Source organism: Solanum lycopersicum, chromosome 11 (genome assembly GCF_036512215.1).
Source record: "Solanum lycopersicum chromosome 11, SLM_r2.1".
In the NCBI taxonomy this organism is placed as follows: Eukaryota; Viridiplantae; Streptophyta; class Magnoliopsida; order Solanales; family Solanaceae; genus Solanum; species Solanum lycopersicum.
This window is the reverse complement of record NC_090810.1, coordinates 49,340,581-49,361,539: the sequence shown is the minus strand read 5'-3', so window position 1 is coordinate 49,361,539 and position 20,959 is coordinate 49,340,581. Positions and strand designations below refer to the sequence as shown.

Below are 20,959 nucleotides of genomic sequence, written 5' to 3'. Positions count from 1 at the left end.
AGAAAAATGATACAAAAATAACTCAATGAAAACATGGAAGAACCTTACCTCGATAGAATGCTGAAGAAAAGAGAAGAACTTTGATGTCTACTGATAACACTGGAGGAGAACACGTAGCTATAACATGGATCTGAAAAGACATAAATGGTAACACAGCAAGAAGGTACGTAACTACAATATGAAGCTGAAAAGACAAAAATATCCTTGAGAGTAGTGAAACAGGCATGTTGAAACAAGATTTTTCTAATATATGAGTAATATGGGAATGTTTGTAAATATAGTCACTCAAAATTAAAATCATAATGCAATGTCATAACTTAGCTTACTGAATTAAAATGGTGAGGAGGATTTTTTAATGTATAGTGGGATAGATAGAATATAATGTTGGGGAATGAAGCATGGATGTGGAATTGGGAACAAATATCCACTGAGTATATATGGCCTGCCTAATGTGTCTGTTCATAATGATATTGATGTCACAAGCTCCTAAATCACCCTTCAGATTTTTCAATGTTTGGAAGGATCATGTTGATTTTCATTCCTATAGTGACCATAAATTGGACCAAAAGAAGAGCGGGAGGCAGCATGAACATGTGTGATATAATCCGAAGAAACTTAAGGCTGACTTTAAGTAGTTGAATAATGATGAATTCAAGCATATTGGACAGAAAGTTATAACTTATAAAAATGAGCTGGAGATGATCCAGACTGAGATGAGATCACTCTAATAATGAAGGAGAAAAAAGTATTGCTTAATGGTCTATGATAGAAGAGAGTGTGATGAAATGAAACAAAAGGCTAGGGTGACTTGGATTTCTCTGGGTAATGCTAATACAAAGTACTTCTCTTCTGTAATGAAGGAAAGGAAAAATAATATCTTTCGAAAATTCTCAAGTTTATTATAGGCTACTTAAGGCCACTTGAGATGATTACAATCATCAACTACACCACAATTTATACTACTCAAAATAGAAAACAAAAAGTCTTACAAAAATAACTAAATACATGTATCACAATTTACTAGATACATGTACAACGAAATTCTAAAAAGACTTTTTGAAAAAAATAAGAGACAATTTTCGAAGACTGAACATTAATGCATTAATTCCAACACTCCCCCTTAATGCATTTGCTTGATAACTCCAATGCGTTCTCGAAGATAGCAAAATTTTTCTCTAGGAAGTGCTTTGGTGAAGATGTCAGCAAGTTGTTCTCCTGTCTGACAATAATGCAACTAAATTTCGTCTTTCTCTTGTCTGACAATATGCTTTGATCTTTCATGGCTGACTGGATTCTTGACAATTGCAATTGCTGATTTTTTATCACAATACAGAACAGTCCTTTTTTTTTTGTTTTTCACCAATGTCTTCAAATATTTCCCTTAGCCAAATAGCTTGAGAAGTAGCATTGGATGCTGAAACATATTCTGCTTCGGCAGTGGATTGAGCACCAACACTTTGCTTTTTTGATAACCAAGAACAAATGCTTGATCCAAATAAGAAAGCATAACCAGAAGTACTCTTCATGTCATCTATACTTCCAGCCCAATCACTATCACAATAACCAATTAAGTTCAAATTTCCACAAAATTTTTACATTATCGCATAATCCATTGTTCCTTGCAAGTAGCGTAGAACACGCTTTGCAACTCCAAAATGCACTTGGATTGGTTCTTGCATGAATCTAGATAATAAACTAGCAGCAAACATAATATCTGGCCTTGTAGAAGTAAGATATAGCAAACATCCAATCAAACTCCTAAAAAGTTGAGCTATTAACTTTCTTTTCTCCATCATCTTTTCTAAACTTCTCATTTGCTGCTAATGGTATGGACACAGACCTGTAATCCATCATTTTAAATTTTTGAAGAATACTTTTAGTATACTTCTTTTAAGAAATGAAAATTCTTTCTTTCACTTGAGAAACTTCGATGCCCAAGAAATATTTAGCAATCAAGATCACTCATTTCATAAGCTTGCATCATATCTTGCTTGGAATTTTGCATCATCCTTACATCATTTCCTGTAAAGAGCAAATCATCCACATAGAGACAAACAATGATAATGTTGTCATGTTCTTTCTTCACATACAAAGTGGCTTCACTTTTACTTCTCTGAAAATTATTTTTCGGAAAATATGTATCAATTTCATTGTACCATGCTCTTAGAGCTTGCTTCAGCCCGTAAAGAGCTTTTTTTAGTCTATACACCTTTTCTTCTCCCCCTTGAACAAAAAATCCTTGAGGTTGCTCAACATAAATCTCTTCATCAAGTTTTCCATTCAGAAATGCTGATTTAACATCAAGTTTAAATATCTTTCATTTCTTTTGTGCAGCAACAACAATTACAGTTCTAATTGTCTCAAGACGAGCAACTGGAGAGAAAGTTTCATAAAAATCATTACCTGGTTTTTGCGTGAAGCCTCTAGCAACAAACCTTGCTTTGTGCTTTTGAATATCTCCTTCCTGATTGAGTTTGATTTTGTAAATCCATTTTAAACTTACAACTTCTCTTTCTCTAGGAATAGCCACAAGCTCCCAAGTGTTATTTTTTTCGATCATTCGAATTTCTTCTTCCATGGCTTTCTTTCAAACATCATGCTTTATTGCTTCTTCATAATTTTCTGGCTCAACACCGGCAAAATTACATCTTTGATAAATGTCACTCAACATTTTTGTTCCTCTTGGAGGCAGTTCTTCATTATCTGAATCTGGGATTTCTCCCCATTGAGAGACATCATCATCTTTCTCATCCTCTTCTTGATTTGAAAATATGATAGCAGTATTCTCTATCTTTTTATCCTCCCAATTCCATGTTGTTTTTTCATCAAAAATGACATCTCTACTAACAACAAGTTTGTTAGTTTTGACATCGAGAAGCCTATATCCTTTTGTCACATCACTATAACCAAGAAAGACACATTTTTGACTTTTTCAACCAATTTTTTTCTTTTCTCAGCAAGTACATGAGCATAACAAATACAGCCAAAAATTTTAAAATGACTTACAGAAGGTTTAATTCCACTCCAAGCTTCAACTGGTGTCTTGTCCTTTAGTGTCTTTGTTGGACACCTGTTAATGATGTGAACTGTTGTATGCACTGCTTCTGCCCAAAAATATTTTGGCAGCCCTTTCTCATTCATCATAGTTCTGGCCATTTCAATAATTATTCTATTTCTTCTTTCAGATACACCATTTTGTTGAGGAGTATACCCTGTTGTAAGTTGCTTCTGAATGCCTTCATTTTTGCAATATTCTTCAAATTCTCGACTTGTGTACTCACCTCCTCGATCACTACGAATGGTTTTGATGTTGCAACCTTTTTTATTCTTATTCTTGAATGTAGAAAATGCTTCTAAATTTTCTTTCAAGAAATAAACCCAAGTAATTCTTGAGAAATCATCAATAAAGATTAGAAAATAACTTTGATTTCCAAGAGATGGAGTCTTCATTGGTCCAGAAATGTCGGTATGAATTAGTTCCAAAAATACACTTGCTCTCCAAGACACCCCTTTTGGAAAAGACTTCCTGTGTTGCTTTCCCATTATACAACTTTCACATGTATCCACCTCAGTATGTATCTCAGGAAGGCCTTGCACCATGTCCTTTTGCTTGAGAAGCTTTAAACCATGAAAATTCAAGTGACAAAATCTTTTGTGCCAAAGCCATGAATCATCTACAATTTTATTTTTAATGCATTGTAATGAAATTGCAAACAAAAGTTTATTTTTATCATCTTTACTTCAACAATGACTTGATTTGGCTCAATTTTATCATAAATCTTGCAATAATTATCTCTAAACACAAGAGAATAACCATTTTCCATGAGTTGACCAATACTAAGCAAATTTTCTTCCAAGTCAGGAACATAAAGAACATCATGAATTTTCTTACAGCATCCTTTCATGTTGATCGAAATAGTACCTTTACCTTTCGCATCAACTAAGGCTTCATTCCCCATCTTCACTTTAGTAGTGATGCTATTATTAATTGAGAGGAAAGCCTTTTCATCTCCAGTCATGTGATTACTACAACAACTATCAACATACCATTCATTGCTTTTTGTTGAAGCATCAGATTTAGAAGCAAAGAAAAGATTTTCTTCCCTTTCTTCCTCATGTTTTTCACAAAAAAATTGCTTGCTCCCGTTTCTTGTGCCAACAATCCTTTTCAACATGGCCAAACTTTTTACAAAAGTTACATTGGGGCTTGCCTTTGTGCCAACATTTTTATGCATTGTGATTAGTCTTTTTGCAAGTTTTACAAAAAAGACTAGAGTTTTTCTCACATTTTTCTTCAACCTTCTTGGAAGAACCATTATGATCCTGCTTCTTTTTTGGCTTTTGATTTTTCTTCGGATGACTTTTTGAGAAATTTTGAGAATTCTCATTTATTTTAGACTGGAAAGCCGTTTCTTTGGGTTGATCTTCACGAAAAAATCTTCGCTTCTCGTGTGCATGAAATGATCCAACTAGCTCTTTGATGGAAAGCTTAGAAATATCTTTCGCCTCCTAAGTGATAGCAACGATGTACTCATACTTTTCTGTGACACTAATTAGAATCTTTTCCCCAACTTGTTGGTCAGAAATTGTATCACTCTGATTTCTCATTATATTAACAATATTCATGACTCTTGTGGAATATTCATCAATTTTTTCAGATTCTATCATCTTTAAATTTTGAAACTCTCTTCTAAAAGTTTGAAGATTTATAGTGCGTAACTTTTCATCACCATACACCTCAGTTTCCAGAAAATCCCAAGCTTCCTTTGTAGTCTCACAAGTAGCAATTTTTTCAAAATAAGCTCTTGAGACTCCCTTTTGGATTTTGCTCAAGGCTTTTGCATCTTGACGATACTTAGCCTCAAGATTTTTCATCTCTGCTGCTGTAAGATCACCATCGTTTTGTGGATCTTCAAAGCCATTTGCAACAATAGTCCACAAACCTTCAGCTTTCAAATGTGTTCTCATTCTTATCTTCCAGTATTCAAATTTAGTTCCACAAAAAAATGGAGTAAGAACAACTAAAGAATCAGCACCTTCATTTGTTTTGGAGGCCATATTTTTTTCTTCACCTAACCCCAAATTAAGAACGAAAACCTGCTTTGATACCAATTTGTAGGAAATATGAAAGGAAAAATAATATCTTTAGAAAATGCTCAAGTTTATTATAGGCTACTTAAGGCCACTTGAGATGATTAAAATCATCAACTACATCACTATTTATACCACTCAAAATAGAAAACAAAAGTCTTGCACAAATAACTAAAAACATGTTTCACAATTTACTAGATACATGTACTACGAAATTCCAATTTTGGAAAACTAAACATTGATGCATTAATTCCAACAGAAATAACAAAGAAAGGAGATACTAAATCTCACATCTCTTGATGGAACAAACTTGAAGGATATCGAACTAGAGATTGTCAAATTTTACAAGGGATTGATGTTGCTCAAGCCTTCCTGTTGTAAATGCTATGATTAGGCAACAAGCGCCTGTTCTTTCACATGAGCAACAATATGTGCTGAATAAAGATATTAAAGATGCTGAAATTCTAGAAGTCATAATCAGTCTGATAAATCCCCCGGGGTTGATGGATTTAATGCAACTTTTCATAGGGCTGCATTACCAGTGATCAAGGCAGACATCATTGCAGCTGTCCAGGAATTTTTTCGCATCCGCAAAATGTTCAAACCTATTAATTGCACTGCTGTAACTTTACTACCTAAGACTACTAATCCAATTACAATCAGGGATTTCAGGCCTATAACATGTTGCACAGTGCTTTACAAAATAATCTCTAAGGTATTGGCCAGGAGGATGTACAAGGTTATAGCCATAATTATTCGTGAAGTGGGAGAAAGATTGTTGATAATGTCATTCTAGCATATGAGCTGGTACAAACAGATACTGGAACACATATTTCTCACAGATGTATGCTAATAGTTGATCTCCTAAAGGCCTATGATAGTGTTGAGTGGGTATATTTGAGGCAGATATTGGAGTATAGATGGATCATGGAATGTGTGCAAACGGTGAGCTACACTTTTAGCCTAAATGGGGAGTATACCACCCCTTTTGCTGTACCTAAGGGGTTGATACAAAGGGACCCATTGTCCCCTTGTCTTTTTGCGATTGCAATGGGGGGCTACATGAATTGCAACATGACAAGGGTAATCAGTATCATCCTAAGTGTGATAATTAAGGTAAAGTTGACGCATATTTGTTATGCAGATGACTTACTCTTATTTGCAAAAGGAGATCTCCAATCAATAAGTGCATTGCATAGTGTTTTTGAGCACATTTTTACTGGTTCTGGATTGAAAGCAAATTGAAACAAGAGCAATGTCTATTTTGGTGGTGTCTCACTATATGATCACGATCTGATTTTACTACATCTTGGGTTTGTAGGTGGGGAGTTGCCTTTCAAATACTTACGAATTCCCTTGTCTACTAAAAAACTCAAACTTATCCAATGGCAACCACTTATTGAAAAGACAGTCAGTCGAATCACTTCTTGGACAACAAAGAGACTTTCATATGTTGGTAGAGTCCAATTGATTCAAACAGTGCTCTTTGGGATACAATCTTATTGGTCGCAAATGTTCCCCTTGCCTATTAAGGTAGTCCAAATAATTGAAGCTTATTGCAGAAGCTATGTATGGGCAGGGACTAACACCATCAACAAGATGGCTTTGATTGCTTGGGATACAGTTTGCTCACCTAAGTCTGTGGGTGAACTTAATATCATTAATTTGCTTCTATGGAACAAATAAGTCATTGCTAAACTTTATTAGGACCTTACACAGACACAAGATAGCCGTTGGATACGATGGATACATGCATACTATTTCAAGACTCAGATGTTGGGTTTTATTTGCCCTAAATTTCTTACCATAAATAGGTTTTCCTTGTAGGAAAGATTTTGGATTGACTAATCTTTTTCTTGCAGGAAAAGGTTTAGGACTCTATAAATAGATGCATGTTCCTTCTAACTTAATCAACATTCACAATGTAGTCTTAAGGGCTTTGAGAGTTTTGGTTAGGGGGAGAATTTGTGGATCAAAAGCTTGATACATTATCAGTTGTGTGAACCTCCCATGTATTCCGAGTGAATTGGTTGAGGTTGTTTCCCTCTGTATTTGTACTCTCATATTCATAGTGGATTGCTCATCTCCTTTGTGAACGTAGGTCGATTGACCGAACCACATTAAATCTTTGTGTTTTTTGGTATATTTCTCGTTATCATCTTACTCGTGGTCTTTCGAGGTTTGAATTGCTAACTTCCGCATTTACACCTGCTTATTTCCGGTCCTAACAAGTGGTATCCGAGCCAGATTCAATGACGGAGTCAGGTTCAATGGTTCGATAATCGATGATTGAACCAGGTTAGAAAGATGTGTTCATCTTGGCGGTGTAGTTTTAGCAGTAACCTTTTTTACAGTAGAAGATTTTGTTGGAGAAATTGTTTCAGAGAGATTCTTTGTGTTGAGACATAAATTTTGCAAAGGAGATTATGGAGAGGAGAAGCGAGTTGTTGAAGACTAAGTCAAGAAGGTGGACAAATTTATTTTGTCAGAAATTCAGGCCAAGGGGGAGATTTGTTGGCTTTTATTTGCCCTAAATTTCTTACCATAAATAGGTTTTCCTTGTAGGAAAAGGTTTTGGATTGACTAATCTTTTTCTTGTAGGAAAAGGTTTAGGACTCTATAAATAGATGCATGTTCCTTCTAACTTAATCAACATTCACAATGTAGTCTTAAGGGCTTTGAGAGTTTTAGTTAGGGAGAGAATTTGTGGATCATAAGCTTGATGCATTATCAGTTGTGTGAACCTCCCATGTATTCCGAGTGAATTGGTTGAGGTTGTTTCCCTCTGTATTTTGTACTCTCATATTTATAGTGGATTGCTCATCTCCTTTGTGGACGTAGGTCGATTGACCGAACCATGTTAAATCTTTGTGTCTTTTGGTATATTTCTCGTTATAATCTTACTCGTGGTCTTTCGAGGTTTGCATTGCTAGCTTCCGCGTTTACACCTGCTTATTTTCGGTCCTAACATCAGAACCCTTCCACAATGGTGATACCACAACAAGCATGTTGGATGATAAAGAAGATTATGGAGGCTAGAAAGTTTTGGGCACAAGATAGTGGGTCTAATATATCTGGCAAGAGAATCCTAAGAGAAAAATACTCAGAGCTGCTTGAAGACAGAGCTAGAATTCCTTGGAAGGCTACTATGTTTAGTAATGCTGCAGCACCCAAAATTGTGTTTATAATATGGGTTCAACTAGATGCTAGGCTGCTAACCAATAGGCTCTGGAAATGGGGAATGGAGATCAATCCCACGTGTGTGCTATGTAATCAGGAAGATAAGACGCAGGATCATTTTTTTGCGCATTGTGAATTTACTATGCTAGTTTGGGCAAAGATGTTGCTTTGGATCCAGAGACAGAACCCTCAGACTACCAATTGGAATGAGCATCTTCAGTGGGTGATCAATTCTTTAAAAGGGAAATCTATGCAGGTACAAGTATTTAAAATGGTGTATGCTGATACAGTCTATGCACTGTGGAATGAAAGAAATCAAACGGTGTTTGAAAGGAAAACTTTGGAACCTAATCATATTGTAAGAAGAGTAGATTATATTTGCAATGTTAGATCTACAACAACGGTTAGGACCCTTATACAAACGTGGCTATTGTAAATATGAGATGTTGTTAGACTTTGAGTTAGAATTGTAATGTAGTTGCTGGTTATTCTAAGCTGACTGAGTTGGACAACTATTTGTAATGCTTTTCACCGGTGATAAATCAAAACTTTAGTTACCTAAAATAAATAGTTTAATTATGCTTCATAATTATAGTTTGTTAATTACGATTTGTAGCTACATGTTAGAAATGTTATAACTCAATAACACTCCTACTACAGAATCAATGATAACAACCTAATTAAACACTAGTTCTAACATGTTTGGCTTCGTTCTTCACCTTTAATCATTGTCATTTATTGACTTGAGAAAGTTTAAATTCTTGTGCAATAGCTGCTCTGCTTTGTGTATTTTCTCTTCTTCCTTCTATATGTTGCACTCCGGAAGCCTAGGATTTGATAGAAGAAAAGATCTTACTTAATTTACTCGAAATACAAAGATATTCATACAAGTGATATCACTTGTGTCTAACCGTTTCTCCCCCTGCACAAAAATCTCAAAGCCCCTTTGAGAGACTTTCCTTGTAGAACGCAACCTCTTTTAACTCAAAATTTAATCCTTGGTTTTGATCGCCTTAGGGAGATGTTTAGAAGATGAACCAAAGGTTGGTACAGATTCGGTGTGGAAGGATAGTTCAATGAGGGACTCACCATGACTTGGTCCCCTTTTGAACTATCACCATTAGGGTGTACATGACCGGGTTGGTTCGAATTTTTCAAATATCAAATCAAACTATTTGTGTCAGATTTTTGAATTTACAAACCAAACCAAAACAATAAAACTCGGGTTTTTTGACTTCAGGTTTTTCGGGTTTCTTCGGGGTTTTCAAATTTTTGGATTTTTTCTATAAAGTATTCATACAAATTTACTTTTACTTTAAATATTTCTTTAGTCCTACCAAAATACAACTACCTAAGTTATTTCTCAAAAAAATAACAAAGAATATGATATGATTAATGACACTAAAATATTAAACAAAAAAATTAATACTAAAATCGCGTAAAAAATATTGCAAATTAATAAGTCATGATAAAATTAATCATAATTTAAACTTTTAAAGTACTAAATCATGCTAAAATAAGTTTAATAAGTATTTGTTACATGACTAAATATTAAAAGAAAGTAAAATTAGATCATCTATTTTAATTGTCTAAATCTATGTAAAACTAAAAAAGTAAATATTCAATATTATTGTCATTCTGAGTGTTGAATTGACTTTCATTTTGCATTAGTATTAATTTGATTTTTACTTAAACTTTATTATCATTACCAACATGTATGGACTATAATCTTTATCAGATCATTGAGAATTCTAACTTCCAAAGATGAAATAAATATATTAAAAGGTAAAAACTATGAAAAAGTATAAGAGATATTTAAAAATTATATCAAAATAAGTATTTTTACGTATAAAATTAAATTTTAAAATTAGAAATATAATGTGGGATTGGTTTGATCTAGGGTTTTTTTTTAGTTGAAACCAAACACACCCAAATGTAGTCGGTTTTTTTTTCTCAACACCAAAACAAGTCAAACCAAATCGTAGTCGAATTTTTTTTCGATTTTACTCGATTTGCGGGTTGATTCGATTTTCGTTTCGATTTTGTACGCCCTAATTACCATGACTAATGGATTCACTAATTGGCTCCTCAAACTCCCAATTTTCTCCCTATGGTATTAGAAATAGGAAGATACATGCTTTAAAACGCAGGATCCTATAGTTCTGATGTCTATTTAATTTGAGTGAAATGAGATTGAGATGGTAAAAAATATGGATGTTGCAGTGTCTCTTTTTGACAAAACCAAATTGTCTTCAATTGCTTGTATTGAATGGTCTTTAATGTATTTTATGACATTTACTCTCATACTTATAATTATTTTCCTATGGGACGTTAGTAGCTTGTCTCTTTGCACATATATTATATTGTTCATGTAATGTTAAGAGAGGAGCGGAAAAAAATAGAGAGATATCCTTTGAACTTTTTTTAAAAAAATGATAGAGAGAGATATTCTTTCTTCTAAATGTATGGTGCTTGTACTTGTTTTTCACACTGTTTGAAACTTTGTCATTGTGCGTCTAATTCTATATTAGATGAGCTTGTTGAGTTCTATGGGATACACATATAACGGGTGAAATATTGAGAAGAATAATGTCTTTATTTGACACGCCTCAAGCTATGCGAATTATCTATAAGTGTTTGTGATGAAATATTTTCTGTAAGATTTTCACCATAATTAGCTTAGGCATTGCCTAGACTTCTGTAGAGTACTCAGCCCTTTCGAGGGTTGAGGGCAAGGCACAAAGATATTATTCCTATTGAAGAAGGTTAAAGCCAAGGGGAAGATTTGGTAGTTATGTCTTGAATTTTTCCTCGATATATTTTAAGAAATTCATAATTTATATTGGTTTAGGAGACCCTTAGCCCTAATAGATTTGGGAATGAATACATTGTCCTCTTAAGATTGGGAGAACCTTTTTCTTATATGTTTGAGTATACTTGAGATCTATTCATAGGGGATGTAGTAGGAGATTTTAACGCATGTACACTTATTTTTTTCTTTTATAGTGAAAAACTCTACTTGCTTTTGCTTGGAATGAAAAACTCTACTTGCTTTTGCTTGGAGGATTAGGCCAAACCAAACTTCATTAAATCCATCTATTATTTTTTTTGTATTTTTCTTTATTTATTATTATAACTCTAATGTGGTTGAATCCCTTTTGTTGATTGGCTACAAATGTGTTAACCGCATCTAAAGATCTGTTAAATACAATCACTCGATGAATTTTTACAAAAATATTATCTCTAAACCCCACTCCCATATAATAGTGCCAAAATTTTGATGTCGACCAACAAGATTTGGATCGAATCCTACAAAGAGCATTGTGAGGGTATCTCCAACCCAAATATCAAATTTTGTCTCAACTCCAATTCGTTGCACCAAATTTTACACCAAAAAAGAATATTTTTCACTTTCTTCATTATTATATTTTTTATTTTTTATTTCTTTTATATTTTAAATTTCATAAAACAAATTCTTTCTAAAAACATTCACCATATATAATTTATATTCTTTCCTTTTATAATCATTTAAATATAAATTTATTGTGTACCATATTTTTTAAAATAATATAAATTGCTAGCAAATATTATTCATTATACATAATAATAGATAATAAAAATAAAAGTGAAATCATTAATGAAATACAATTAAATAAATATTACAAATTAAAAGAAAATATTTTGAATTCTAAATAAATATTCAACTTTCAAGATCACTACGTTGTTCCCCATAAATGCTCTATTAATGCATTAAGTAGTTCAAAATAAAAGAAAGCGCTTTGAAAAGAATTGAAAGAGGAAAATAAAATTATATTTATGAATGTGGATGGTATTGCTGATCCAAATGTTCGTGAATTTATTCAACAATAACAAAGTCAAATAATGGAAAAAAGAAGTCAATAATTTCAGCATCCCCAACCACAACCACAATAATTTTCGACCCCATATAATTCATATTTTAATAGTATTGATGAATCTGGAAAGAATCTATCAGACTATTAAGTCATTATAGTAAATTTTTAAAATTATCATGTTTTGTTGTACTTTTTAAAATTACTACGTATTTCAATTTTGATGTACGTCAATTACTACTTTGTTAAATGTTTATTATTTTTTGTTACTTTTAAGTACATTGTATTATTTGTTTAAAAATTTATGAATTAGCATTTTTAATTTTTGTGAAGGTTAATTGTAGTTTATATTATATAATTTATAGGAGAATTAATATAAATTTAATCTTTTTAAAAATTCATATATAGAAAAAATAATTTATCAAAAAGAAAATTTATGTCTAAAATTAATATTATAAAAATATTACATAAAAATGATTAAATATAAAAGAAATTTAATTAAAACATTCAATTTATATAATATTTAATAAAAATTTTGTATATTGAAATAATATTATAATATTCAAAAAGTAAACCGGTATGATGAATATTGTTACACCAAATTTGATGTAACACTATTCATACACCAAATATGATGTGAAAATTGGTGTGGATTGGAGCTCAAAAGATCAACTTTTACACCAAATATGAAATCTGATGTTGGATTGGAGATGATATGAGAGAACTTAAAATTTGTAAATGAAATCCGATCTAATGATTACTATTTAAAATAGGAATTTAAATGGGAAATTATTATGATGTATTGTATGAAAGACAAAACAGAGTTATGTTCTTGGATATCGAAATTCAAACAAATAAATTGTCACGACCCAAATCGAGCCGCGAGTGGCACCCACACTTACTCTCCTATGTGAGCGAACCAACCAATACAAAATCCAACATCTCAATATAATAACAGAAAGTAATGCGGAAGACTTAAATCTCATTAATGAACATTGATTAAATAACTTCTAAAACTCAATAACTATTATTATCCCCAAAATCTGGAAGTCATCATCACAAGAACATCTATCTCAAATTACTAAATCTAAGAGTATCTAAGAAGCTAAAATAAGTAAAAGCTAGTCCATGCCGGAAGTTCAAGGCATCAAGACATGAAGAGGAAGACCCAGTCCAAGCTAGAAGCATTAGCTCACCCTGAAATCCGGTGTAATGAAGACTGACTAGAGTTGCGGTTGAGTTGAAGACGACGGCACGTTTGCTGCACTCCACAAATAACAAAGAAAGAAACATACAAGTAGGGGTCAGTACAAACACAAGTACTGAGTAAGTATCATCAGCCAACTCAGAATAGAAAATAGTATATATCAGATCATATCATAAATCAACTACAATACTCAATCTGTAGCAACAACATGTACAAGAATCTTTGATAAATAACGTCAAGTACACTCATGAGGACTCAAGCCTCTATATCATACTCATTTGGGAAATAGGTTCTTTTCGTTCGAATTTATTAACATAATTTCAAGATTCATTATCTTTATTCCTCTTGTGTCGGTACGTGACACTCCGCTCCCCTACTACTATGTGCCGGAACGTGACACTCTGTTCCCCTAATTCTACGTGTCAGTTTGTGACACCCGATCCCCCTAATTCTACGTGTCGGTTCGTGACACCCGATCCCCTAATTCTACGTGTCAGTTCGTGACACCCGATCCACTAATTTCTACGTGTCGGTTCGTGACACCCGATCCCATAATTCTATGTGTCGGTTCGTGACACCAGATCCCCTAATTCTACGTGTTGGTTCGTGACACCCGCTCCACTAATATCATACTATTAATTCATCAAGCCTTCTTTTATACCAAGGCATCATCAACCTCATTACTTTAGTTCATCAAGCCTTCTCTTATACCAAGGCATCATCAACCTCATTACTTTAGTTTCATCAAGCCTTCTTTTATACCAAGGCATCATCATTAACAAGGTAAATTTAGGATTAGAGATTCAATAGACTCATCATGCTTATTCATCACAATTATATAATCACATCATGTAAGCACATAATTAAGCGTATAGAAGGTTTTATAATACTACCCAACACATATCATTCGCTATTAAGAGTTTACTACGAATAACATAAAAATCATAACCTACCTCCACCGAAGATTCGTGATCAAGCAAGCAATTTCCCAAGCTTTGTTTCCTCTTCGTTTACCTCTTCTCTCGATCGTTCTCTTTCCCTCTCCTTGTTCTTTCTATTTTCTTATTCAAACCCTCTTTCTTTTACCCTAATTAGCATATAATTAAGTATAAAAGATGATGAATTAATCCATTAATTGATTCAATGGTATCTCTTTTAACCCTCAAGTAGTTAAATTATTAACATTAACCCACTAAATTTATAATTATAGCAGGAATAGTCCAAAACGTCCCTTAAAACATTTAAAGAAATCCGACCCAGCCTGGGATTACGCAGCCTGTGACGGTCCGTCCTGCTGCTTCCGTCACAGAGTTCAGAGACTCAATTCCTTGAAGAGTCTGTGACGGTCCGTCGCTCCCACGACGGTCCGTCCTGCCATGTCGTCACGAAGTTCAGAGAGTCGATTTCAGTACCCAAATTTCAGAATTCTAAGTGTTTTGGAACGAGACCCCCTCGACGGTCCGTCGTGGGATCCGTCGACCAAGACAGTTTTTCCAGAAATAGAATCTGCTGCTCAAAAAGACTAAACAGATCGTTACATAAATTGCTATCAACTCATTCTGTGGATTTATTGTACAAGACGGTAAATCTAGCAGTCTTGTAAAGCCTCTCAGCTCAATTGAAAAAATTACACTCTAAGTTGATCTTGCACTTGAATGTAGATTAGATTGTTTGATAAGCATATGTGCCAGGTTAGCTATGGTATTCCTGGCTCAACCTATTAGATGGCGGTCGACAGAGCCAAATCCATATTAATGATCATTTTCTAAATTTCTTTTGTCAAGAAAAGAAGAATATTAGCATGTTCATAATGTGTGCAATTATTAAAAAGATAATTCATATGAAAAAATCTTAATGCACTACAATAACACTATCCTACAATATTTTTAACGAGATGAATGTTGGGTTATGGGTCTTTTTTCCCTTCCTATGTGGATAAATAAAAGTCCAATTTGGACCAACCCATTTTTGTCCATAAGCCCATTCTTATGAGGCAAATATAAGCCTATTTTAGGTCTTATTTTCAGATTTTTTAGAGAGAGTTTTTCAGCAGCCAAAAGAGAGAAAAAAGAGAGAAATTCGCAGTCAAAAATCCAGCCATAACAACCAACTTCAAATTGCGATTCTCGCTTCGTTTCTAGTCCGATTGAGCTGATTTTTGGACAGCATATTATATTCATCTCAATCTTTGATTAGGAACTGACAGAGTTGGATTTGGTGGTCTGCAGCTTCAGTTTTGCTGTCGTGAACAGTAGCTGCGAAATTGGTGATTTTGCTCCTTTAATTCTCTAGATTTGGTGCAATCTTATTTTGTTGTTGCTCGTTGTTTGGCACTTTGTTTTGTGGCCAATTTTGGAGAACAATATTGTAACTCTTGGTGATTATAGTGGAGCTTTTGGTCCCGTGGTTTTTTACTCTTCACATCGAAGGGTTTTCCACGTAAATATTGGTGTCTTGTGTGATTGGTTTATTATTGTCTTGTTATATTTGTTTGGTTGAATTACTTGCTGCCTTACTATCATATTGCTTGTGGTTGTTTGTTTTCTCTTGGTTCAAATCGAAAAGGGAAAGTATAGACTTGGGTATTCTTCCGCTGTTATCCTGTCAGGCATTCTTTGTTAGTGTCTTGTCTTTCCCAACAATGAATATGTTATCCTTACCCCTACTATCGATATCAATGGATCATTCAAAGAAAAAGATATCAATGATAAAAATAATTATAGTAACTAAAGAATATGAAGTGTAAGACACATAGACTTCAAATGGTAACGAAAGAATAAATAATTGAGAAAATGCACAAGTATCCTCTCAATCTATGCTCGAAATTTCAAAGACACACTTGTACTATACTAAGGTCCTATTACCCGTTGAACTTATTTTATAAGTAATTTTCTACCTTTTTTCGGCCTACGTGACATTAGTTTGAAAAAAAATCAATTAACGTTCTGCCCATAAGATAGTGTTACGTAGGCCGAAAAGGAATAAAAAATTATTGATAAAATAAATTTAGGGAAGTAATAGGACCTAAATATAATATAAGTGTGTCTCTAAAGTTTCGAAAATAGATTAAAGGGGTACTTATACATTATTTCATGAATAATTATAGTAACTAAAGAATATGAACCGTAAGATGAATAGACTGCAAATGGTAACTAAAGAGTATGGAGTTCACAAGTTAAATATATGTATATTATTTAATATTTAATATAAATATAGAGTCTAAGAAAAAACTATTGAATTAGTTCAAATTCACGAACTCCCTATATTAACAATAACTTAATTCAGTGGTCATGGAGACTGACTCACTGATTCTCCAAAAAAAAAAATGAAGTTGGAAAGAATTTGGGAGGTGGGTGCCGCTGGTTAGTTAAAAAAAAGTCAAACAGCTTAAAAAAATTAAATTAAGTGAAAACGGTTAAAAGAGTCAATTCAGGCCGCCAACTTTATGTGGGGGGGGGGGGGGGGGGCATTTTTTTAGTTAATTAGGTTAGATTAAAAAAAATAGTTAAAACACATAATAAATGCAAACAACTTAAAAAAATAAAATTAAGTGAAAACGGTTAAAAGGCTCAAGTGATTGATTTTTTAATTTTTTAATAAAAAATTGTGTACTTTTTTTAATGTATAATTTATCTTTTTATTTTTAAATTTTATTTTAATATATTTTACTCTCCTCTCTTCTATTTCTTCTCGCTTTCTCTTTTCTAATTTTATATCTCTCTTATTCAAAACTTAAGAAATTATCTACTCTATTGATAGTTTATCATTTAGATTTGGAGAAAAATATATCGCAGCAGCTCGACTCATTTTCGAAAATCAAATCTTTATAACTTTTGAATTCGGTAATATCATTTTAATTTTTAATGTTATTTTTATTTTGTGTCTTATATTTATCATATTTCTTATTTGATATTGTAAATGGTGCTTAAAATATGTGTTAGATTTTAATATGTCAATTAGAAAAATATGAATCCGGTCATTCAAAACAAAAATAAAGTTGATTACTTGATAAAATCTTAAAAAGATGCTCTTGATAAATTTTTAGAAAACAATGTTATAATTAAATTAAAAAATATAGGGAAATGCTCTTTAGAAGAACAAGTTAATAACTTAGTTGAAGTTGAGTTAGATAATAATATAAATCAAAAAGAAGAAGAAGAAGGAGAGGAAATTAGTGAAAAGTCGGATGTAGATTTTCAAGAATCAAGAACTCGTAAATGAATTCAATAATCATACTCCTAAAAATATCTATGGTCCTAGTCAATTGAATATTATTGATGCAAAGTTAAGTGATTTATTAGTAGAAAAGGGATCAATTAGAATTACCGACACATATTTTTCAATGGTTAATTTTTAAGACACTTTTCTACTACATAGTATTTTCAAAAGTTGGCAAATCGAGAAAGACATGAAAGAAGATGGTTAGTTTAGTCCAAAGATTTAAATAAGATATTTTGTTTTTGTTGTAAGTTATTTAATACGACCTTTAATGAAAAGAATAATAAGTTAGCTAATGAAGGTAGTAGAGATTGGAAAAATATTACTACTAAGCTTACAAATCATGAAAACTAATTAACATATTATTAATATGAGTTCATGAATTGATTTAAAATTTAGATTGAGTAATAATAAAACAATTGATAAAAACATTCAAGACCAAATTAATAGAGATAGAGAACATTGATAAAAATATACTGTCAAGAATTATTTGTCATAAAACTCTTGGAAGAAATAATTTTGCGTTTAGGGGAAAAAATGAAAGAATCTATCAAGAAAATAACGAAAACTTCTTGAGTCTTATTGAAATGATTGCAGAATTTGATTCAATTATGCAAGAACATATTCGACGAATCAAACATGATGAAATTTATAATCATTATCTTGGACATAATATGCAAAATGAATTTATAAATTTATTGGCAAGTGAAATTAAGAACAAGATTATTGAAAAAGTTATAAAAACAAAGTATTTCTCTATCATACTTGATTGCACGCCAGATACAAGTCATCAAGACCAAATGTCTTTTTATAATATGGAGTGTAGATTATTTTACAACTCTAATAAATGTAACCGAATATTTCTTAAAATTCTTAAAAGTGGATGACACAAGTGGAAAAGACCTTTTTGAAGTTATTTTAGATGAAATAAAGTGTATTGGACTTGATATTGATAATTTAAGAGGACAAGGATAATATGAAGGAAAAATATCAAGGAGTACAAAAAAAGACTTCTTGATATAAATCCTAGATCATTTTATACACCAATGGTTGTCATAATCTAAATTTGGTACTTTGTGATATGGCTAAGTTTTGTACGAAAGCTATATCATTTTTTGGAATGATAAAACATATATATTCACTATTTTCTTCGTCTACTAAACAGTGAAATTTTTTAAAAGATAGTGGACCTAGTTTAACTCTTAAATCATTGTCACAAACGCGATGAAAAATCGTATTGAAAGTGTTAAAGCAATAAGGTCTCAAACTCCACAAATAAGAGATGCTTATTTAAATTAGAAGAAGTTAGTGATGATCCAAAAATTAAAGGTGAAGCTAATTGTTTAGCAATTTTTGAGCTTGAAAATTTTGAATTTTTATTGGGTATGACTATTTGATATGATGTCGCTATTGATCAATTAAGAGGTTTAGTTTCTTTTTAAAAAAAAATATAGAGAAGAAGAATTTACAAGTGCTATGATTTCAGCTAAGAAAATTGCATTAGAGATGAATATAGAACCTGTATTTCGTAAGAAACGTGTAATTTATAGAAAAAAATTTGATGAGAATGTTGATAATGAAATCACAAGATCCCTTGAAGAATTATTTAGAGCTGATAACTTTTTATACATAGTAGAACAATCCATCTTTTAACTTCAAAATAGATTTGAACAATTTTTTGAAGTATATGAAAATATTTTGGTTTTCTATTTAGTGGGAAAAAGTTGAGATCATTAGATTATGAGAATTTTAAAAATATTTGCTTATTCTTGAATGTTCCTTAAAACATAATACTCACTCCGATATTTATTTATTTTATTTAGATTTATTTTTTGAATTAAAAATGTCAAGGGAAATAAAAAAAGTAGAAGACAATACTCTAATTGAGATACTCAATCAAATAAAAAGATTTGATTCTTTTCCAACTGCTTACATTGCTTATAGAATAATGTTAACAATTTTTGTAACAGTCGCTTCAGCAGAAAGAAGTTTTTCAAAATTAAAAATAAAAAAATCTTATTTAAGATCGACAATGTCTCAAGAAAGATTAAGCGGTTTGGCTGTATTATTATTTGAAAAAGAATTATTAGAAGAGATTGACTAAACAAAAATTATTAACAACTTTGCATCTTAAAAAGCTAGAAAAATAGATTTAAAATAAAATCATTTATAATTTTTTTAAGGACTTTAGTTCGATTTTGTCCTTAGGCCACCAATGAATTTGAGCCGACCCTGATACCATGAATAATTATTGCAGAGATGAAGAGGATTAAACAATTTATAAGTTCTAGTATTGTGGACGTTACACATTCACAGAAAAAAATCAATTGATTTATTTCTCTTTTGGAAATGGACTTGGGCCATTTTTAGCTCAAAATAATTAAAATATAATTAAAATCATAATGATATAACATTTTGACATTATCACTAAATATTGAAAGTGTTGACACTATATCCTATTAAATACTAAAATAATGACATTTTAACAAATTTTCTATTATTTTATTTATTTATTTATTGAAAAACAGGCCTTGCCCAATTTATTATTGGGGTAAAAACAAAAATGATTATTTATAGGGAAATTTTTTAAAATGTCATTATTTTAGTATTTAATACAGTATAGTGTCAATACTTTCAATATTTAGTGATAATGTCAAAATGTTACATTATTATGAATTTTAATTATATTTTAATTATTTTGTTTAATTAAAAAGAATACCTAATTTAAAAAACAAACTAGAGCTATTTAGGGGAATTATAAAAAGTAACAGATGCTTAAAACTCCCTACATCAGTTACAATTTTTTTCAAAATCTTAATGATATATCTGGCCATTATTCATGATGTTCATCCCAGAAAAAAAATTATTGCAATTTTATTGGCTGAAATCATAGCACTTGGTAAACGATTTTTGGAAACTAAACACAAACGAAAAATTGAAAGTCATGTATGTTTTAGTTAATTAATCCTTATATGTATTGTATTTGATTGTGATTTGATGCATTTTTTTTTATATAATAGCATTCTGATTTGAAGTCGTTTTTCCTAACTTTAGTATAAGAAACTGTATATCCAACAGAATACTTATGTGATGCATCAATTGTTTAGACAAGTAATAATGTTCAAATCTTTTATTTGAATTACGATTGTAACTTTATTGTTTTGTATTCTTTATACAAGTTAATGATAATGTCATTATTTTGGTATTTAGTATTGACTATTTTTTTTAACTATAAAGCATCTATGGGGAGCATTAGTTTTATAATAAAGCATTCTGGACATTGGACTGAAGATAATTGCTATGTTGATTACACAACTGAGGCAATTATGATTAAAGAATATGCATCGTATAAAGATTTAGTTGATGAAGTTGCTAATCAGATTGAGCTAGATTTGAGGTATAACAGAATGAA

The 20,959-nt window shown here is 31.7% G+C and overlaps 1 protein-coding gene across 1 annotated transcript; it reads right to left on the bottom strand.

Annotated features, from left to right (window-relative positions):
• Positions 1 to 4,509: 4,509 nt before the first annotated feature.
• LOC138339452 (uncharacterized) lies at positions 4,510 to 5,058 on the bottom strand. The gene has a single exon (XM_069291050.1). The coding sequence runs from the start codon at positions 5,056 to 5,058 to the stop codon at positions 4,510 to 4,512; it is 549 nt and encodes a 182-aa protein (XP_069147151.1).
• Between the last annotated feature and the right edge of the window lie 15,901 nt (positions 5,059 to 20,959).